The 22,889-nt window shown below is 39.7% G+C and overlaps 4 protein-coding genes across 4 annotated transcripts; 1 reads left to right on the plus strand and 3 right to left on the minus strand.

Annotated features, from left to right (window-relative positions):
• Positions 1–2,282: 2,282 nt before the first annotated feature.
• On the minus strand, positions 2,283–7,172 carry tap2a (transporter associated with antigen processing, subunit type a). Its single transcript, XM_087834746.1, has 11 exons — positions 6,641–7,172; positions 6,099–6,213; positions 5,867–5,997; positions 5,547–5,752; positions 5,191–5,388; positions 4,961–5,089; positions 4,403–4,591; positions 4,136–4,309; positions 3,799–3,958; positions 3,492–3,628; positions 2,283–2,547 (listed from the first exon to the last, which is right to left on the minus strand). The coding sequence occupies exons 1-11, from the start codon at positions 7,152–7,154 to the stop codon at positions 2,350–2,352; spliced, it is 2,151 nt and encodes a 716-aa protein (XP_087690872.1). The 5' UTR covers positions 7,155–7,172; the 3' UTR covers positions 2,283–2,349.
• Positions 7,173–7,966: 794 nt separating this feature from the next.
• On the minus strand, positions 7,967–11,731 carry psmb9a (proteasome 20S subunit beta 9a). The gene is made up of 6 exons (XM_006794463.2): positions 11,472–11,731; positions 11,248–11,315; positions 10,978–11,109; positions 9,261–9,390; positions 8,501–8,642; positions 7,967–8,315 (listed from the first exon to the last, which is right to left on the minus strand). The coding sequence occupies exons 1-6, from the start codon at positions 11,520–11,522 to the stop codon at positions 8,188–8,190; spliced, it is 651 nt and encodes a 216-aa protein (XP_006794526.2). The 5' UTR covers positions 11,523–11,731; the 3' UTR covers positions 7,967–8,187.
• A 2,630-nt stretch (positions 11,732–14,361) lies between these two features.
• psmb12 (proteasome 20S subunit beta 12) lies at positions 14,362–19,140 on the minus strand. The gene is made up of 6 exons (XM_006794461.3): positions 18,877–19,140; positions 18,384–18,454; positions 16,589–16,720; positions 15,918–16,047; positions 15,669–15,813; positions 14,362–14,769 (listed from the first exon to the last, which is right to left on the minus strand). Exons 1-6 carry the CDS (start codon positions 18,922–18,924, stop codon positions 14,642–14,644), a joined length of 654 nt encoding a protein of 217 aa, XP_006794524.1. The 5' UTR covers positions 18,925–19,140; the 3' UTR covers positions 14,362–14,641.
• On the plus strand, positions 18,958–22,769 carry psmb13a (proteasome 20S subunit beta 13a). The gene is made up of 8 exons (XM_006794462.2): positions 18,958–19,083; positions 19,379–19,466; positions 20,521–20,618; positions 21,062–21,202; positions 21,318–21,433; positions 21,659–21,717; positions 22,069–22,220; positions 22,547–22,769. Exons 1-8 carry the CDS (start codon positions 19,022–19,024, stop codon positions 22,656–22,658), a joined length of 828 nt encoding a protein of 275 aa, XP_006794525.2. The 5' UTR covers positions 18,958–19,021; the 3' UTR covers positions 22,659–22,769.
• Positions 22,770–22,889: the final 120 nt, after the last annotated feature.

The raw sequence follows: 22,889 nt of genomic DNA on the forward strand, positions 1-22,889 counted from the left end.
TCAGCCTTCATAGCACAGAGCAAAAATAAAACCTGTTACACTCGGTCTGCAGCAGCGTTTCAGTGCGTGCCAAAGTAACATCCACATAAACACCAGGAGGAAACATTTACCTGCACAGCGATTCTGCAGCTACATGATCGATATTGTTCAGTTCAGTGTTGATGTTGATTTATTATTTTTAAAAGACGACTCGCAGATTTGGTGTTTTTGGTCACAAGACTTCGGGCGTGTCTGTGGTTTGGATACCAAAGCATTATGAAATAAAAAGAAAGTGAAAGCATGAAGAGCGGGGACTTTCCACCTCGGCGGTGTGGTGCAGCGTGTGGCGCTGACGTGATTAGGCAAAAGCTTCGAGGCGCAAACACACACACAGAAACACACACGTGTGCATGCTGTATAAACATATTTATAGGTGCACATTGAGTCTCCACCAAACACACAACTCTTTTGTTTTACACCAACGCTATGAGGGGAATCGTCTGTCATTTTACCGAGTGTCTAACTTTATTTGCACTCGTCAGCCATTTTGTGACTCGGTGTTCAGTGTCGGCCTAAGATGGCGGATGGAAGTTTGCGCCCTCCTGCCTTCCTAACCTGCAGGCGGTGCAATGATTGTGGATGGGAAACAGCCAAGTTTAGCAATGAGTCACACCTGCAGCAGAAACCTGGGAACTCCAAACTATCAGAGTTTAACCATCGAAGAAAAGTTTGTTTTCAGATGGACTGTGACACGGAGACTTAGGTGAAAATAAAAGACCAAATGTCACTCCTGAACAAGAATATTACCCCCCCCCCCCCCCCCCCCGCTAATGAAAATAAGTTAATCTAATGTTAGGGGACAATACGGCACCAAGACTAGTGTTACGTTCCCCTGAGGGGTCTAGGCGGTGAGGGGGAAGTAACAAAAAGTGTCCGGGTCAGGAAAAGGAGTCAAGGAGGCAAAAGGGTTAAATTAAATAGTTTTATTAAAGTAGCTCAACTAAAAGAGACGGACAAGCCGCTATCACCGTTTAAGGAAAACAAACAAAACTCAAGCATTGGTCAATAAAGTAAAAAGTAAGTCAAAAAGAGAGAGCAGCTCACCAGCTGCAAATACACCAAACGCACTGCTTGCTAGCTGCAACCACGCCTACACGGGCACCTTCAGGAGGAGGCCCTGCTGGGGCCGTAACACTAGCTAAAAGTGAAGATGATTAAACTTGTTTTAAACGCCCCGTCGTTAGCAGACACAGCAGTGTTTGAGTTTTCATGTCATCTTTTATAAATCACTCTAACACACGTGAGCTGTTTTAGCTGTGGGCTGCAGTACAAATACAACACGTTCATAAAACTTTAAAACCACAGCGCTGGTTAAGTTTTAAAGTTCATTAATGATCAAAAGAAACAAATGCGCACCCTGTTTGAGTCACCTGACCTCAGCCGCCATTTTGTCGATTCACAGCCTGATGACCAAATGGCGACACGTTGGTTCAGGTGAGCCTGATCTTTGTCGATAGGGGGGGTTGGTGTTTCGCTGTGTTTTGTGTTTATGGCATCAGGCAACTTTCCAGAAACTTCACTGCCAGTAAAAACAGCTCTGACACTCGGGGAGTTTCCACCAGCGCGAACAATAAAACCCAACCCTGACTTAGATTTGATGGCAGCATCGAAAATTCTTTCATTTTCATTCTGGGCAAAAAATGCAGTTCGATGGTTCAAAACCAGAGATACCAGAGAGACGATGAACAGGAGAGGCACCGATATGTAATCACAGAAACCTTTAGATTACTACAAGCATGAGTATTAATATAATTTAGGTGTTTAGTACAATTAATTATTATTTTTTAATTGTTTTTCCTGTCACAGTAAAGTAACAGGTTACTATTATTTTAATTTCAGCTGCACCGATTTTGTGGCATTTTGAAAATGTGACCATTCATTGGGAAAAATTTATTAAATGGCCAAAACCATTAAATGTCCAGTGAAAGTTTTTTTAAGTAAATATGGGGAAACAATCGAGCACATTTCGATGAGTCTGTGATTAATTTTCTGTGATGTTTTTGGAGGGAAATCAAGTAACCTTTGATCCCTCTGATTAACGATAAATGAAGGTTTATGGCTTCATACGTTTGACGTGTTAAACATTTATTCACCTTCATCAAAAGCCAGGAAATGGAACAAGATTATATCATGAAGATACGTATTTAAGAAAAAAATCAAACATATGTATAATTTAATCAAAGGTTTATTACCAAATATATACAAAACAACATATATTCAATATTTACACAACCTCTGTCTCGTTCTCACACATCTGTTTGCAGCAGAGTTTTACACACAAAGATCAGGACATCAAGCTTCAGCACAGACTCAGTTTCCTTCAGTGAAGAGCTCCTCTCTCAGTTTGTAGTAGCTTCCCTTCATGCCCATCAGCTCCCTGTGAGTCCCTCGCTCTTCAGCTTTGCCACCACTTACAACAACGATCTGATCTGCGTTCTCGATGGTCTTCAGCCTGTGAGCGATCACCAGGAGGGTCTGGTTGGGGATGCTAGCGAGGGACTGCTGAATCTGTGCAGAGGCAGAAGGAAAAAATACATTTGTGAATTTTTTTTTCTATTTGAAAGCATGGTAACAGACAACAAACAACAAAAAACATTTCTTATTAGTAGGACAACATTTTAAAAGAAATTAATTTTATAACATTAGTTAATGTAACAGAAAAATAAGAATATTTCACTACTTTTAACAGCATGTTCTGTTAAATAAATGACTGTTTTGTTATGACATAAATACACGTTTATGATTCTTTCAAACATGCAAGACCAATGAGCAGATAATCAAAATGCTCTCTGATTTAGTCGCCTGCAGAAGACTGAAGACTGTTTGTGACTTTTGTAGTATTAAAGTTACAACATGTAGTCATAAGTGTTTGAGTTTAGTTGACTATTCTAAATCCTGTTAAATCCTGTTGAATTTAGAGTTGATTTTAAGATCCTGGTCTTGACCTACAGAGCTGTGCACGGACTGGCACCAGCCTACATCTTTGATCTGCTACAGCCCGATGTCCCAGCAGGTCTTTGAGGTCATCTGATCAGGGCTTACTTGCTATAAAAAATACTAAGAGGAGGACTAAGGGTGACAGAGCTTTTGCCACTGTGGCCCCGAGACTGTGGAAGTCCCCCAAACATTAAGAACTGTGGACTCAGTAGCTGTTTTTAAAAAACAACTCAAAACTCACCTTTTTAAAACTGCTTTTGGTTAATTTTATGCTTGTTTTATTTTCTCTTTTTAAATCTTTTTATGACTTGTAATCTTATGTGCAGCACTTTGTGATTCTGTCTTGAAAGGTGCTATATAAATTAAAATTTATTTATTTATTTATTTATTTATTTATCATTTATTCGCCATGTAGGGGTTAAAAGCACATTAAACTTTCAGTTTTTGAGTTCATCTTTGAAACGTAAACCTAGAAGCTTCTGGCTGCTGGCGAGACCTTCAAATGTGCAACATACTTTGTTTTCATTCTCAGTATCCAGAGAGCTGGTGATTTCATCCAGAATGAGGACCTGAGGCCGTCTGACGAGAGCCCGAGCGATGGCGATGCGCTGCCTCTCACTTTTAGCTAACTGACCTCCACCTTCACCCACCTCTGAGAAACGGACATAAAGTCACAGATTAAGTTTTAATGCAAGCGTATTCATATCTTATAATACAGAGTAAATCTACAATGAAGAACTTGCTTTGCATGAAAAACTTCATGCAAAGCAGGTCTGCATGCAGCCATGAAAAACAGCCTGAGAGGAAGTAAAAGCTGTTCACCTGTATCGTAGCCTTTCTCAAGCTGCATGATGAAGTCGTGGGCGTTGGCTTTCATTGCTGCGTCCTTGATTTCATCCAATGAGCAGCCTTTAAGCCCGTATTCAATGTTTTGTCTGATGGTGCCAGAGAAGAGCACAGGCTCCTGGTTCACCACAGAGATCTGTTAAACACACAAGACACATTATACATGTAGAATGAGACAAGCTTCTTACAGAGACAGATTATTAATATAATGATCTAAAAATCACATGTTTTAGTATATTTGAATAAATAGACATTTTAAAAACAGACAGGAGACGGAAGCTCTCAAAAAGCATCAGGATTCATGATGAATCACCTTCTTGTGGAGGAACTGGTGATCATAGGATTTTAGTGGTTTGCCGTCCAGCAGGATTTCTCCCTGCTGAGGCTCGTAGAAACGCTCCAGCAGACTCACACAGGTACTTTTTCCTTCTCCAGATGGACCCACCAGTGCCATCATCTGACCAGGCTTCAGCTCCAATGAAAAGTCCTGAAACACATTATAAATGTGGTTATTCTAACAGAATAAATGGCTAGGACAATCACACCCACATTAACCAACCCGCCTGTAATGCATTCTCACCTGCAGCACTGTTTTGTTGGGGTTTGCAGGATAGGAGAAGTTGAGACTCTTGAAGCTGATGTGTCCTCTCAGCTGATCAGGATGGAGTTTTCCGTCTGTGCTGACCAGAGCCTTTCGGTCCAGGTACTCAAACACTTTCCCAGCAGCCCCCACTGAGTTCAGCATGTCACCAAAGATGTAGGTGAGCGTCTGAAAGATGACAGTCTTTGGTAAATGGATCACTTAAGAATAATAACAGAGATGCACGTATGTTCAATATTGATATAATATTTTGCAATCAAATACTTAAAATAGTGAAAAATGGTGTAAAAGCTTTGAACCATCAACACTTTGTCAGTCATCTGACACTGTTCTTCTACCTGTGCTGAGGATGAGTTAAAAACCTGGTGAAGCAGCATTTAGGTTTTATGTTCCAGCAAAAAATTGTCTCCAGTTATTTTGTGATTTTGGAATTTTTGGAGCTCAGAAACTTCAATTTTGATGCTGCAGGCTAATTCACCTGAAAGTTTGTAATCACAAGTCCTGAATGATAACATAACAGAAAGCATTATGGGATACCCTGATGTTGTCTCCAAGATCTGAGTGGTACATTATGAAGGAAACCAGGTTCCCTGTGGTCATCTGTCCTTCCTGGATGAAAAGCCGTCCATAGTATAACACAAAGACCTGCATGGCCAACCCTGTCAGCTGTATAGACACACACACCAATGCTGCTGAATACGGCAATACACAACAATTTGTACAAACACACCCTGTTCTCTAAAAGACACAAAAAACAAACATCTTACCCGTCGTGCAAGCAGGTAAACAGCCCTAACAGTGTCCCGGCGAGTTTTGATGGTGTGCGTGACCATCAAGCGGTCACCATAGCGGCAGATTTCATGCTTTTCTGTGTTAAAGCTTCGTACTACTCGGATTCCAGACACTACCTCATTTGCAGATTCATTTGCTAAAGCCATGGAGTCCTGCATAGCCAGGGTCAACCTCTGAGGAAAGCGTGAGAAAGAAGGAAACAAATTTACTGTAAACCTTTGTAAATCACTCACATTTCTTTTATTTTAATTAAGGTTATTTCCATGGCATCACACACTTGTGACTATGTGGATTCGGTATCAGTTTATTGTCTCTTTAAACCTGCTTTTACCTGGTAGTGTGTGTCATACATGTTCTGTAAGAGGCCAGTGATGGGAGTCTCCATCAGTACCAGGAATGTGAGCTTCCATGAGAGGTTCAACATTAGAGAGATTATGCCCAGTGTTTTAAGGAAAGTCCTCAGTAGCACGTTGGCATTCAGACACACTGTTCTTCCCATCAGGTTAGTGTCTTTAGACAACCTGGATGTGATTTCACCTGCATGGAAAATTGATAAAAGCCTTGACTGAAGTCATTCTGTCCTTCCTTGGCCTCGTCATTTTATTTTCTTCTTTACTTATTCTGTCATTTGTGTGCACATGACAGCCTTACCTGTCTTTATGGTCTCAAAGAATCCGATTTCCTGTTGAGTCAAAGCCCCGAACAGCTTAACTTTGATTCTGCATGTGTAGGAGCTGATGGCACAAATTAAAAGACCCCCTCTGCAGCCAGCACTGACAGAACTAATCAAACCATCAATAAATTGGAAAAAAGTCAGTTATATATTATATTTGATTGACAGAAACAGAATAAACCTGAAGAAAATACACTGTCTGCCTCTTACCCTCCCAGAGAGTAAAGGCCCATGAAGAGGAGAGCAGACAGGAAGTCATTCTCCTGGTAATTACTTCCGAGGATGTCAATGACTCTCCCAGTGTAGAAAGGGATGAACATCTCACCTGAGAAGAGATGCACAAATAAAAATCCCCAATAAAATAAACCACCATCATTTTTATCAGAATAAATTTAGTTCCAAAAACAGAATCGTAGCTCCTCAGAGGATACCATCTCCCATATTGACCGTACTGTTTTAAAATATGTACAATAATAAAGTTTCCTAGTGTTTAACATTGGTAAATCATGTATTCAATCACTTCTAAGCTTAAGCATCTAACATTCATACTCCAATGGATGCATCGGAGAGCAACATGGGGTTAGTATCTTGCCCTGGAGCAGCCTGGGATCGAACCACCGACCTTCTGGTTAGTGGCTGATCCGCTCTGCCACCTGAGCTACAGCCACAACGTTCTTTTCTGTGTTCAGACCCATCAGTCTTATTATCTTAGCATCACCTTTGTTAGCGCTGAAGTATCACAGTATACTTACAGATGACAGCCAGCGACAGGAACACAAGTCCTCCAAACAGCAGGGGATAGTCTGGTCTGAACAGTCGGACGACTCTCATGAAAAGCACTCTCGACTTCTGTTTCTGCTCTTTGCCTTCGGCCTCTTCGTCGGTGTCCGGGATGGTGATCTCCCAAAACAGCGCAGCAGCGAGCGAAGCTCCGCTGAACATGAGCCAGCAGCGCACATCTCCCAGCTGGCCGCACTGGCTCTCCTCTCTGTAAAGCGCGTTGGTCCCGGTCTCAAAGACCGCGGGGAGCAGACTGTGAGCCGTTATAAACCGAATAAGCAGCGCTTTGGGAACCCCGAGTGTGAGCAGGCAGACGCCGATAAGAGCCAACCAGCGGAGAGCTGCAGAGAGCCAGAGACGCGTAAAGTGTCCAAAGACGCTGTGAAACACCGCAAATCCTGACGCGTAAAACAACAAAAGGTCGACAGAAAGTGATAAAGTAAAAGCAACGACTTGGCGCATTGTTGTTGCTGTGATCGCTGCCATTTTTCGGCAACACTCGTCCTCAAATGACCTGCTGCGTCGCAGGACCAGAGTTTTAGGTTTATTTACTTTCAGTTTCATTTTCTCACAGGATGAGGGGTTTCCCATAAATCCAAAATACAGAAAGCAACACCAACTGAAACAGGACTGCAGGACTGCTTCTTAATATCCCTTATATGAAGTTCTTTTTTTTTACTGCACATCCAAACTAACAACCGACATTGTCCTGGATTAAACTTGCAACTGTAACATTCAGTGTATGAAACACTGAATGTTACAAATGTTAATGTGATTAAATGTTACAGTTTATTTTCCTTAGAACATAAATCAGCCTTTGAAGATCGTTTCTGTTGAGTGAAATGAAGAAAATCTGTGATTTGTTTGTGGAGAATTGTTTCTCTGACCAGAGGCCTCTCATTAAAGATGGTAACATTTCAATGTTATTACTTATAATGAGGCTTAAGGAACATCCGGGGTTTCAGCCACTCCCTTATTTACAAGTGGTCAACACATGCAGATAGATTCACATATTTGATTTGGCACAGATTTTTACTCCAGATGCATTCATGAGGTCAGGTTTGAACCAAGGATTTTTCGTGTGTTAACCCTGTAGAGCTATGGAATATCGGGAGCTCTGAATATTTTCCAAATATTACCAATTTATTGCATTAAAAGATTCAAATAATGAATCTTTAGTAAGTTTAAGAGGCTAAGGTTGCCCTTAATGATGAAGAGTAACAAAAGCAGCAGTGTAATGTATTTGTATTTTGCAGAGAAATCAAACATCATTTAATGCAAAACTTATTTTTCCATTTTATTTCATTTGATGAAACAAAAATGTAATCAACTGTAAAGACGGGGTTTTATTAACATAAAGGTTTGTTGATATAAACTTGAAATACCTTTGGATATTAGTGAGATATGCAGCAACTTGTTATTAAAGATATACCGCTCCATAATATTTCATCACAGGCTGAGTTAATTGACAGTTGTGCCAAAACTGTGAGCCACAGCTTCTGTAAGGACAACTAATGTGTTATTGGTCAAAGAAGGTGGGTAACTGATTTCCTAGAATCACTTTCTCCTCTGTGCCGTGTTCATCGATGGTGACGATGTAAGCCACACCGCCGCTGGAGCCATCACGGTTCATTGCCAGAGAAAGAGCTACGAGAAAGGACGACACAATATTATTTTTACAACGTAAGTTATTAACATATTTACTTGCTGTAACATGACATAATAGAGTGGGTGCTGTGAGCTGTCAGTATATGAAACATCAACTGTCTGGTTTCCCCTGAGCATCAAATCATCAGAAGGCCTGCAGAAAAAAACAAAAGAAAAAATCTTACTGTTGACAACAAACTGCTGGCACTCCTGCTTGTTCATGCCTCTGCGATACTCAGCATCAACAAACCCGTAAACATACGAGCTGCCGGAGCCGCCGACTGCAAACGGTTGACGTGTCAGGAGCCCTTTCATAGTTGCAAACACCTGGAGGTCAAAGGGCACAGGAAAGGAGGGATCATATCACCAAGCAATGCCATTGTTTATGGATGATACCTGTAATAACATCAAGTGTGTTGGCTCATGAAAGCACCTAGCAACAAGCAGCAGATGTTGCTGAACCATAAATGTATTAATGAAACTTTTCCCAGTGATCTTTTAAAGCAGGGGAGTCAAACTCCAGTCCTCGAGAGCCGGTGTCCTGAATCTCCCTGCTGCAAAAACACCTTAATAAAATTAGTAGGTCATTAGCAAGACTCTATAGAACTTGAGTGCATGCTGAGGTGGCAACCCTTAACCCTACTCAAGTGAAGTAAAGTGAAGTAAAGTGTCTGGAAAAATGTACTTCTAGAAGTACTTTTATTGCGCCATGTTCATTCAGTTATGAGCTGCTGTAACATGAATCAAATGGCTGACTTTGTAACTCAGCATGTACTCAAGTTCTAGTCTTGCTAATGACCTACTAATTTTATTCAGGTGTGTTGCAGCAGGGAAACATTGAAAAGTTTCAGGACAGCGGCCCTGGAGGACTGGAGTCTGACACCTGTGTTTTAAAGGCTCTATTTGTTCCTTTCAAACTGTAACCACCAACATGTGATTACTGACCTGCCCTCCATTTCTTCTGTCCCAGCCAGCAACAATCAGATGTGCTGACAGCTCCTCTCTGTATTTGTATGAGATGTTCCTCACCAGAGTGGCAGCTGAGCGAACCTGAGGGTCCTCACCAACCTCGATACTGACAGAAGAAGACATAATAATACATACTGCAGAAATCTCCGTGTGCAAGGGACAAGGCTGAAAATCAGTACTGGATACCTGTGATCTTTGGACCCTCAGGTGGCACTGCATTAAAAACAGGCATGATTCTCTCATCAAACTCACTGCATAGGCTTAGGAACACTTCCAAAAATCACTGTCTTTGAGCAGACAGTTCACAGTGCTATCCAGAAACACATGTGAAAGCTCTGTCACCCAAAGAAGAAGCCCTATGTGAACATGAGCCAGAAACACTTCTCTGGACCAAGGCTCATTTTAAATGGACTGAGGAATTGTTGAAAACTGCTCTCTGGTCAGATGAATCACAATTTGAAATTCTCTTGGGAAAACATGGACACCGGTCCCTACGGACTAGGAAAGGTACCATCTGGCTTGTTCGAAAGTCTGACCCTCTGATGACATGGTGCCTGTGGCGTTGGCAGCTTGCACATTTGAAAAGGCACTGTAAATGGACTGATTCGTATATAGTGCTTTTCTACTGTCCTGGAGCACTCAAAGCACAACTTGCTACATTCACCCATCACACAAGCACTTTCTTCTATACTTTAAGTGCTTTCAATTTAAACGTTCATACACATTCATACTCTGATGAAGGATACTTGCCATGCAGACTGGGGGAGGCAGGAACTGTTCCGTTATTAGAGGTTGTGGAGGCATAACTCACAGACACACAAGACCCACCATTACTCCAGTGAGCATCCTTTATTATTTTTAATCCCCCTCCCAACAACAACCCAGCACAAACGTTCCTACCTCTTATCATTTACCTGATACTACAGGAACCACCAACCTTCCGATTACTTATTGACCTGCTCTATCTACTGAGCTACAACCACTACAGCCACAGTTGATGATGAAACATATACACAGATTTTAGAGGAACATGTGCTCCCATGCAGACCACATCTTTTTCAGGCAAGACTTTGCATATGTCAGGAAGACAATGCTGAACCACATACTGAAGCTATAACAAAAGCACGACTCGTAGCAGAAGAGTGTGGATGCTGAACTGACCTGCATGCAGTCCAGTCTAGCTAAAATGCTCTATCACAGGAGAATGGGACAATATTACTCTCTCAAAAGTTCAGCAGGTGCTCTCTTCATATGCCAGATGTTTACAGACTGTTAGTAAAATAAGAGGGGTAACTAGACAGTGGTAAACTTGACCCTATGTTTTTTTTCATATGTTCTGCAGCCATAGAAATGTGAAATGAGATAATATATTTTTAAATAGTTTACTTCCTCACTTCAATTGTGTGATGTTTTTATATATTCTATTGTGAATAACATAGTGATTTATCAGACTTGTGAATCATTCATAATTTTTTTTATTATTTTAAAATATTATTTAAAATATTATTTAAAATTTTTTTATTTAGATTTTACACAGCATCCCAACATTCTGGGTTACAGTTAGGACCGTACGCAAACAAGCTTAATCAGACTTTAAGCTTTTTTCTGTTTTACAATCTTACTATTAAATTATAACCTTACTTATGAAAGGATCACAATGTATCCGCCTTTTTTCAGTACTTTGTGCATTTACCTGTGCACATCCAGCTGGTAGTTGACTATCTCAGCGATGGTCTGAGCGTCTGCTGCAGATCCTGACAGAGCACAGTAGATTTTATCATGGAGGGGAGACAGTTTGTTCATCACCCTGTTCACCACCGTCTCTCTGCGTGGAGGATGAAGGGAGAGATTCACATTGAAGGGTGAATATGTTAAAATAGGAGGAAGAAGGAATTGTTAGCCAGGCAGAAACGGTCACACGGCGAACGCGCACGTTTGCGCGGGCACGATCTCACAGACTTACCCAGCAGACACTCGGGAATCAGACCCCAACACGACCCCACCATCATACTCTATGCCAATAATGGTTGTCTGAGAATAAAACAGGAAAAAAACAATATTCAGAATTACTTCCGCTTAATGCGCAGCTGTAATTTTCGCATTTAGCCCACGAAATAAGAAAGAGCGCAGCACTGCGCACATCAACAGTCCACCAAACCTATAAAAGACATAAAACTTTATACTTACTCCTGTTTTCACCTCCTCTGACAACCATTCTGGTGCTGTTTCTTCCAACATGCTGATGCAGAGATAACTACACACCGACAGCAGTCTGACTCCTCACGTAAACCGAAGCGTTTGGTCGAGCAGCTCCGGTTTTATTTCACTTTTTTACGTTTTAGAAAGTCTTCGTTTATGCTTCAACTTCTATTTTTGCTACTCTTCTTTTGCTTTTTACCAAACGATTTCTACAGTCAGGTTTTAGACGGACGCCATGTTTTCCCTGATAAAATCGAAATCGAAAGTTAGGCTTGTTCACCCTCAGCACTGAGCTGCACCAGTAACAGCCTGTGTTTCAGTCAGCTGAGTTCATTGTGCTGCAGCAGTTTAGTAGGTCAACACTGAGAAAGTATAACAGCTGAACAGGGGAGCCAAAAAGGCGCATTTATACCTAAACTGTGTTCCACTCACTGTCGGTTTATGTTGTATTGTAATTTTCTCCCTTTACCTCCCACATCCTGCAATGATTTGCTGCGTGAATCCTCTAATCTTCTCTCATCTGGTGATATTAAATTTATAAATAATTTTGGTAGGTGACTTTAATTTACATATTAATGATCCCTCTAACTGCACTGCCACAGAATTCCTTAACATTGTTTAATTCAGTGCAGTGTTACTGAGCCCACACATAACCATGGCCACACTTCTATCAGTGGATAAGGTTTTCACGCTTGGTTTATCTATAATATTTGCATACGTTCACAAATGTGTCATTTTTGACAAATTTGTTTAGTTTTATATCTTTAATGAGCACTGGGCAGCTAGACTTTCTGCTCTCCTTTCTATTATGACTGTATCCACAACTATTTTTTTCAGATATCAGTGACTTAGTTTGTTGGTTTAATAGTGTTTGTTCATTAGTTCTGGAGAGGATAGCACATTTAAAAATCAGATTAGCCTCAGTCATCAGTTCTTCCCCTTGGATCAGTGATCACATCAGTCTCCACAGAAGACAGTGCAGAATGAATCTCCACGTTCACTGCCTCCACACGAAGGAGTTACTAATCATGCTCATCCAACTCATGAGTGTGAGAACATCTTATTTTGCTAATTTGCCAATTAACTATAATAAACATAGTCCAGGGTTCTTGTTTGAAACCAGTTTGCTGTCTTCTGTCATCTTCTTATGATTATGACAAAATCTGCATTTCTTTAATGATGAAATCAACAGTATCAGGTTGTAGTTCAAGTCTGTATCCTGTCAACTGGCTCAAGTTTCTCACCCAGGTCTGTTGTCCAAGTTTAAACTGATTTCTACAACAAATCGTTTTTATATATTCTCACACATAAGTTTTTCTTCCTCCCCACTCGACATTAACTGTCCTAAATTCATTGAAAAGGTTTGACCTGTCATCTTCCCGTGCCTTCTCTTTGTTATAAAGTAACAATGCTTATCTGGCTGTTTTCCAGCCAGCATAAATAGCCAACATCTTTCCTCCTTAGATCACTAAGTTTTAGATAATTGCAGGTCAATTACCAAACTCATGTTTAAAATCTCAGAGCAAGTTGTTGCTCATTGGCTCCTTCAGCTCACTGAAGGAAACAACCTCTTTGATAAATTCCAATCTGTGTACAGACAAAACAACAGCACTGAAACAGTTTTATGGAAAATTACTGTTATTCTAATGCGCTGAAATGAGGGTGAACATTAGATTTTAGACCTGATCAACTATCTGCAGCCTTTGATAGTGTTGCTGATGCTACTTTTATCAAACAGATAATTTAGAAATCATATAAATCGATGTATGTTGTCTTCTGCACCTCTCGTATGTTGAGTCCCCCAGGTTGTCAATCCCTGGACCTGTTCTGTTCATTTGATTATGTGTATTTGTTACCCCTAGGTTTCTGGTTTTGATGGGTTTTTTTTTTTGTTTTTTTTTTTGGGGGGGGGGGGTATTTTGTTTTGTTTTGTTTTATTTATCTATATACATTTTTTTTTTTTCCCTGTAATAATATCTGAATGATCTATACATGGGAGAGTATGTATAACTATATCTATGTGTTCCCCTAACACTATTCATATATGATGTACATACATTACTATTATACACTCAATTATTATTATTTTTATTAATTTTCTCCTTTATTTTATTTGAACTCTCTCTTCCTGTTGGTTAAAATGTTGTTGGAAAAGTTGCACTTTTCTGTTAAGGCCCAGACAGTTTCTCTAAGGAGGTTGGTCAGTACATTGGTCCCTCACCAGTAACATCAAATCATCACCAACATCTGGATTTTGAATTTCATATACACTCAAGGCTCATTCAGACTTATTTTCCTCACCTCAGAAATATTTTCAAAATCAAACCTTTGCTGTAATTCAATCATCTTGGACTTTTAAACACACTTAAATTTTCTTCTGCCTTTCTTCTTCTACTACATTTCACTTTTCACATGCATCTCTCAGTCCTCCATACCTCATGTCAAACTGCAATCCTTCAGACTATTCTTGTTTTAAATGACTGGTGAAAACACATTTTTATAGGTTTTCTTTCCCTTATTCTTTTCTCCTTTATTTGGGGCAATAGTTTACATCTTTTTGTGTGTATGCTGGAATAAATGTGTGAACCTCTGGCTGATTAAGTGTCTTTTTATGTGTATGTTTGAGCATGTCTAATTCAATGTGTGGCTTTAACTCAAACAGTAAAGCACTGTAACTCTGTTTTAAAAAGGACTATACAAATAAAGTTATTATTAATCCTTTTATCACTTAAAATTACACAGTTACAATATTTAAAGAGCATCACAACAGCAACAATTGCAAGAAAAGACAAAAAGAAACAATTATGGAAATGGAAATATTTTATTTATTTATTTTTTTGACATGGAAACCCCCCCCCCCCCTCCACAAAAACTTGATGTTTGGTCACATAAAAGGGTGGATAATTGATTTCTGTATAAGTATCTCTGACTCTGCTTGCAATTTTGTGATAAAGATTAAACAGTTGTTTTTCCAACTGTGTTTGTAGATTTTCACGTCTTCACTGAGTAGAAAATGACTTGTTTTTCAGGAGTCTGACTTCAGTTGAGTGTTTAACTTGTTACACCCTAAACAGACAAAACAGGTAATACAAGTCCAGCTTCCAAATAACCGCTCTTTGATTTCATTGGTAGTTTCATGGTAGGAGAAACGAAGGCGGTCACTCATCGTGGAACTTGGGTAGCTTGTCACCAGGTACAACCACATGCTCCACCCCCTTTTCTGTTACCACCACCAGGTGAGCGACACCCCCGCTGGCGTTGTCTCTGCCCATGGCCAGGGCAAGAGCTGTGAGCAGGGAGAGAAGGATGAAGCAAAAACAGGGCAGGAGAGGAAGAAAGGCGGGAATAAAAATATTAGTTGAGTTGAACAGTAAGAGGTCATCAGTTTCCAGCATATATACAACTTCTAACATTAACAACTGTGTCACCAACAAACACAAAGTTTGAGTTTTATATAACATCGAAACACCAGTGAAAGCCTCCCACTGAGAACCAGCTGAGTTTTTATTTATTTATTTATTTTTTACAATAACGTGAGTTTATATATAAGATTTATATGTGTATACTTCACAGGAGTGGGTTGAATTTTTGTGCCTTTAAAATAAAAACAATTTGATAACTACAGGAGCAACCAAATCAACTTTACACCCAAATTTGAATTTCAGTCTCATGTTATATATCATAGTCTACATAGAAAAACTTTAATGCCAATTTAATACCTGTGATAAAGAGTAACAGAAAGAAGTACTGATACTCTGGATGTTTGATCTGTTTCCTCATAATTCAATACAGAAACCTTGAAAAGTAGTTTTTGCATAAAATATAAAGACTACATATGACATATAAAGTTATGTAAAGTCTCCTTTGCAACTGCATTTTGACACAAAGCTTATGATTCAGTCTAATGTGTGTGGCATGTAGTAAAAGTCCAGAAAAACACTGCATGAGTACCAGTTTATTCATAATTTAGGATCATTTCTTTAAGCTAAATCTCCTGCTTAAGAGTGTAAGATGTATAAATATTTTTCAATTATGTTAAATTCATCACAATCCCACCAAACATTTTCTGAGCACAATCCTTATTTTCTCCTGTACTGTGATTCATATTTTTCCTCTTCATGCAATCAACAATTTCCCTGCAAAACATTTTAACATCTTGATGTGAACATGGTGAAAAAACTGTACCGTTAGTGGCAAACTGCAGGCATTCCTCTTTCGTCATGTTGGGTTTGTATTTAGCGTCAATGTAGCCATAGATATAAGTGCTGCCTGAGCCGGCGATGGTAACAAGCTGATTAATCAACATCCCACCAAGAGCAACAACGTACACCTGGAAAGAGATGGAGAAGATCGTAGTGCAGCAGCTTGCTCAGTTTACAGTCATCATCATCAGCTCTTCTGAGATGTCTGACAGTCTTCACAGAGATCTCCTACCTGTGGTCCGTTCTTCTTGTCCCAGCCTGCTGTCATGAAGCCGGCCTGTAGCTCCTCTCTGTTTTTGTAGCACAAGTCCCTCAACACGGATGCTGCTGCCATCACCCGTGGAGGGCTCTCCATCTGGACACTGCAGAAGAGTGAGAACAAGCAGACACAGCCAAATGTTATTTCAATACGATTGAATGTAGTATTTACAATAATGTGATGTTCAGAAAAATGTTTGAATAATTCAAGAACATTTTCCAGCAAAATATAAAGAAATGTGGGCTCAATATCAATCACCAGGTATAGTTAGCGCAACGGAGCCCTCTGATAAATTAAACTGTTCCCAAAGCATGCTGGGAATTGAGCCTAAAACAGCATCTATTACACTGAGGAAATCCATTATTGTAGTTTTTTTCTCTTCTTCAAACAAAGAAATACTTTCCAATTCAGATCTAACTGAAGCTACTGCAGTGCTTACGCTAACAACTCTGGACCAACTGGGGACAAGAACAACTTTGGTCATGCCCGTAGACGCTGACTGGTACAAACATTTGTGTTTCAGATGTAACCTACAAGTCTGAAGTTTGGCAAGGTGGATTCATTATCTTATTATTGTGATCTCACAAACCTCATGGGACTTAAACTGGTGAGCAAAGTAATTTAAACCTGTGCTGTGCGCATACCTGTGGAAGGACAGGTGGAACTTTGCAGCCTTGGTGATGGCCTGAGCATCTGCAAGTGAACCAGCTATGCAGCAGAAGATCCGGTCGTGAACCTGAATCACCTTGTTGATGGTCTTAGACGATACATACTCCCTGAGGAGAAAGTTGGAATGAACAGTGGTTGAGTGTTTGACATAGACACACGTAGCTGCAGCATGGAGATGTGTAATCTGTGGCTGTAGCAGACGGTGTGGACATCAAAGTATGTGAATGTGATAACTCAACAATGAGCTGATGTAGGATTTTCACATTTATATCACAGGTGCACCAATTCCAGTGCTGAGGGGCACTGCTGCCAGCATCTTCTATACCGTACTACTTGGGTTTATAAGAAACACTTTCAGTAAAAAAACATTAAACCTGTAGTTCAGTAAAGTACTTGAGTAAAAATACTTGCTTACATGTATGCTAAGCATATTCATGGTCTTATCCAATGAGTTTGGCACTGTAGGTTTAACAGTCCATTGGCACTGACAGGGGGTCAACCCATTTCAGGAGATGCTGGTGCCATGCCATGACTACCTTAGACATACCCCTGCCCTGCACCTGTTTCACATCCATCTAGGATCAAAACACGTACATTCTGTCTTTAAAGGTGGAGCACAATAGGGGTGGGGGAAAAAATCGATACTGTGTAGTATCGTGATATTTTGTTTGCTAATAATGTATCGATACAGGGACAGCAGAAATCGATATTTTGTTACAAAAAAGGTTTTTGTGCTCTGACTTCAGAGCATGTTGATCCTTTTTCTGAGCAAGAATCCTGACATTCCTTCACTGTCCAAATGTGTTTAACTTTTTTTTGGCAGCAATAAACATGACAGTTTACTTATTTTAATTTAAGACATGTTTTATTTTAATTAAGTTTAAAACTTTTTTATTTAATGTAAAATTATATTTTGTTTTAATTTACTTTCAATTTCTTCAGTTGCTGAAGGGGCTGCATAGTTTTCATAAACTGCATAGTTTAGAATAGCTATAATTGTACCAGATGGTTGATTCAGTTAAGTTGGACTAGACTGTAATACAAACCGTTCAGTTTGTCAACAATAAAACTGAAATGAGAGAAAGACTGAGTGTGAGACTTTGATATTAGATAAAATGAATATTGATAAAGTTTACCTTTATGTACAGAATCTGAATATCGCAAAATATTTTTAAAAAATTGCAATAATATCGTATCGTGGGATGTATGGTGATTCCCACCTCTAGAGCACAACGCTCCATGCTTATTTATTGTGACCTCCAGACTTTTCCACACATACAAACTCTGCCTGCCTACTTTAAGCAAGCATGTGGCCTCGAAAATAACAATAAAAATAACAATAACTACTTGCCCATGCTATCCACAGCTGTCCATTCCTTTAATGACAAAATCTACATTAAAAAGCACCCAAACAGACCCTCGGGAAAGTATAAAGTGGCCTAAGCCTGGGACCCAGTGTATGTGATTATTTTTTCACTTGTCAGTAAAATTACACAAAAACTACAAAACCAGATTTGATTAAACTTTATACAAATAAAATTTTGGTGCAGATGTGTTTATACTGGAAAATAAGGTACTGGCTTCCGTGGCGATGAAACGGATGAAAGCAAAAGTATTAAATTGTATCAGCACAGCCCACTCGTGCAGATTAAATTTCAATTAAACAGTTTTATTCTTTACCACGTTTACCACAACAGGGAGTGAATGAGCGTCCCTGCAGTGTGATTCTGTTTTAATTTACAGTTAAACTGCATAAATAAAACCCCTTACTCTCCCACTGAAGCTCTGGAGTCTGAACCAATCACAACCCCGCCATCAAAAACGGCCGCCAGGATGGTGGTCTGAGGGAGGAGAGGAGATAGTTTTTTAAACAAATATGACTAAATTATCATTGAGGTACACCGCATCATAACAACATTTTTTCCTGTTCATTCATGAAGACTGAGCAACGCTATGAATTCTGGGATTTGGAGTTCAGAAAGTGATGAGGCTGTGAAAATGAAAGTATAGCTGACAGTTTTCTGCATTAAAAACTCTAAACGCAAACGAGCTCATAGTTTAGAAGTTAACATTTACTGATAACATTATTAGTTAGATAACCAGTTGATGTGGTTTCAGTTAGTTTTAGCTTCGTGTTCAGGTAAACGCATCACCTGTTCAAACACGACATCGTCTATAGTTCAAACCTTCTATTTTACACACGATGACTTCAGTGTTTCATCTTTGGATAAAAACACTCGTCCCCTGGTGCAGGTTTACTTACCCCTGTGCTGACTCCTTTGACTCGTGAGTCCGTGCAGTGTTTCTCCATTTTAACCCCAAAATCGAAAGAGAGGAAGAGCTGACGCTCAGAACAGCGACCTCAGGCGCTCCGAGCGACGCGCAGAGGAGCCGCACTCACCTCCACAATGGCGCTAGCAAATGTCTTCGAAACTCCCGCACCTGGCTTTAACTTCGACAACGCGGGAAGGTAAGAGATTATTTTAATGTTCTCAGAGCTGCAGACTGAATCAGTGACGACAGAAATCAAATGAAACCGTCGGTAAGACTGAACTTACATCGAGATCAAAAACGAAACTAACGTTTCCTGATTTTATATCAGATTAATCGCAGAGACAAAGACATTTGTTCACGGTTATTATAAGTATATTTTCAACATGTAGCTAATGAAAAGTTACTTTACCCCAGCCCAGCACAAACACACGCACCACACACTCAGCACCCCTGACCCCTCCTCTCTCCCCTCTTCATCTTCCTCCTTATAGAAACGCTGCATTAAAGGGTCTCTTTGATGGAGGAAAAACTCCCAAACCTATGAAAACCGGGACCACCATCGCAGGAGTTGTGTTCAAGGTGAGTATAACTGTGGGACACTGCGCTGACAAAAACAGGAATAAACAAAAACATTAACTTTGTGTGTTTTAGTCCAAATTCAATTCAATTCAATTCAATTTTATTTATATAGCGCCAAATCACAACAAAAGTCGCCTCAAGGCGCTTCATAGATACAGCGAAAAACCCAACAATCATATGACCCCCTATGAGCAGCACTTTGGCGACAGCGGGAAGGAAAAACTCCCTTTTAACAGGAAGAAACCTCCAACAGAACCAGGCTCAGGGAGGGGCGGGGCCATCTGCTGCAACCGGTTGGGGTGAGAGAATGAAGACAGGATAAAAGACATGCTGTGGAAGAGAGACAGAGATTAATAACAGATATGATTCAATGCAGAGAGGTCTGTTAATACATAGTGAGTGAGAAAGGTGACTGGAAAGGAAAAACTCAATGCATCATGGGAATCACCCGGCAGCCTACGTCTATTGCAGCATAACTAAGGGAGGATTCAGGGTCACCTGGTCCAGCCCTAACTATATGCTTTAGCAAAAAGGAAAGTTTGAAGCCTAATCTTAAAAGTAGAGATAGTGTCTGTCTCCCGAATCCAAACTGGAAATACAAAAAAGCACTGTTTCTAAAAGGATAACAAACTAACTCGTTCCCATGGCTGCCTTTGTTTTGTATTTATTCTACTAGAGAAACTTAAACACTAAACTACAAAAGGTTTTATTTTTCTTAAATCAAAGGCTCTTATCTGGCATGGTGCTGTGAGCAGAGAGTCTCCAAAGTATTACACTCAAACCCTAACCCACAATAGCATGTAATGAATGACATATGAATGAATGAAAATTAAATGCAGTAGACAAACAATATCCCAGCATTTGCTAAATATTTACCTTGGATTTAATTATTTCTTGCTTTAAAAATTTGCATTTCAGTCTGTTTTTGCCTAAAAGCAAAAGCTGTTTGAATGCTGCTCTACAAGAATATTCCTATGAACATTTACTTTATGGAGCTGTTAACATAATGATCGTCAGGCGCATGAATATGATTCAAGTGACTGTGTTTCTACAGGATGGGGTGGTGCTGGGAGCAGATACCAGAGCTACATCTGGTGAAGTGGTGGCCGACAAAATGTGCGCTAAAATCCATTACATCTCTCCAAATATATAGTAAGTTTCATGAGCAGAGAAATGCCTCCTGACTCTCTCACAGTTATTTTCATCCAGTTGTTTCAGGTAAACTGCTGTCATTTATTCTTTGAACAGCTCATTTTACCATTAACTGACACTTATACTTTAAACTTATACTTAAGCAATTTAATACATTGTTACATGTGGAGAGCAAAGAATAAGATAGCATCTTCTGTTCATATAAAACATTCAAACGAAGCAGCTGTAGCAGATTACAATAGCTTCATGCTACTGATGATATTCTGGGATATTAGGGCTGCTGTGGGAGAAGATCAGAGTCCTCCCATTGTTTGTATGATGATCTTTTTCTCTAGTCATTGTTTGTTTTTTCTCTCTCTCATTATCTCCAACTTGCTAATTCATCCTTTATGTTTTGTTTTTGTCTGTTAACTCGTCTGTTCTCTGTCTCTGTGTGTCGATAGTTGTTGTGGAGCAGGTACAGCAGCAGATACAGAAAAGACCACAGACCTCCTCTCGTCCAACCTCACCATCTATTCTCTGAACAGTGGGAGGAACCCTCGTGTCGTCATGGCCGTTAACATACTGCAGGACATGCTTTACAGGTGAGTGTTGCACACACTCAGGTGTGTTTTTAGAATGTGGAGGTGAGTTTACTATTAATGAAGATTTTTAAATTAGTAATAGAAGTTTGTGTTAATCATATATGTTTGTTGTCAGGTATCACGGTCAAATTGGGGCCAATCTTATCCTCGGGGGAGTGGATTGTACTGGGAACCACCTGTACACTGTGGGGCCTTATGGGAGTGTAAATAAGGTGCCTTACCTTTCAATGGGTATGTGATATAACTGCATTCAGTAACAGTATTAGTCTTTTTATTGGGATAGTGGATTAGTGTTTCTATAATCCTTTTGTCTCTGGCTCTTCAGTCTAGCATATAAGAGCTACTTTATATAAAAATGTCAGCTATGGGTTGTTGTTACTAATATAAATGACATCATACAGGTATTTGATTCACTCACAGTTTGTGTTTAGCTGAGTTTGCTTTGTGTTCATGCAGGATCTGGAGATCTGGCTGCTCTTGGGATTTTAGAGGATGGGTTCAAACCTGACTTAGAGGTAAACCAGAAATAAAAAACACGCACACAAAAAAGTGGTATAAATACTGTGAAATGACAGCTGCTCATTTAAACTTGATCAAAGAATTATTTCAATTCATTTTTTATGGATCTTTAACTGCAGTGTGGCAGGACAACGGGGGAAATGTTAATTACACACTGTGATTATATAATTATTGAGAAAGTGTTTAAAACAGTTCATCCCTGTCCTTTGTGTCTTTCACAACTATCAGAAAATGCATGCAGCCATCTGGAAGTTGTTGCAGCTGGATTTTAAAGCTCACAGTTGACTCTTTTTCCTGCTTTGTGTTCTGTTTGCTTTTTTCTTCATCTTATTTCTGTTCTCTCTCAGCTGGAGCCGGCGAAGGAGCTGGTGCGAGCTGCTATTCAAGCAGGCATCATGAACGACCTCGGCTCAGGCAACAACATCGACATCTGTGTCATCACCAAACAAGGAGTGGACTACATCAGACCGTACCGGGAGTCCCAGTTCAAAGACAAGAGGTACGTATGTATCAGTATGACTTAGTTCATCATCTTAAAAGGAAGCAGAAACTTAAAAATGAACAATTTATCAGTTAAAAAAACAAAAATATAGTTTGACTTGAGTATTTAACCATGACTGTATTCGTTTATGCTGTACATGCAGCACATGACAGTTGTAAAAGCTGTAAAATTATTTTTTCAAGCTCCCAATATGTGATTATAACAGCACATTGGTGTCCACTGTTATTATGCAAAGGGAAAGTGTGAATTTGGATTACATGTATTCTGCGCACAATAGTTTCCCTGTGTCGAAAATTTAAGATTATCTTTCTTCTTTCTCCTAGGAAAACAAAATATAAATATCCACCAGGAGCAACACCGATTCTGACAGAGAAAGTCGTCCCCTTAAAGCTGGACGTTGTGCAGGAAACTGTGCAGAAGATGGAAACGGCCTGAATTTCAGCACAGAACCACACGACTTAACATAAATGATCAATGTGGCAGACATGTGATTGACACTGGTTTCATGGGTTTGACTGCTGATAAAAACTTTAAATAAAATTTATGATACACTATGATGCTTCCTGGTGTTTCTTTCTCTAATTATCTTTAAGTACACTGTGATATTTGATCCTCCAAACAACAGACATGAACTAACAATAACAGTTATAATACGAAAGGAATGTT

This window comes from Neolamprologus brichardi, chromosome 22, assembly GCF_056152115.1.
Source record: "Neolamprologus brichardi isolate AB-2024 chromosome 22, ASM5615211v1, whole genome shotgun sequence".
NCBI lineage: Eukaryota > Metazoa > Chordata > Actinopteri > Cichliformes > Cichlidae > Neolamprologus > Neolamprologus brichardi.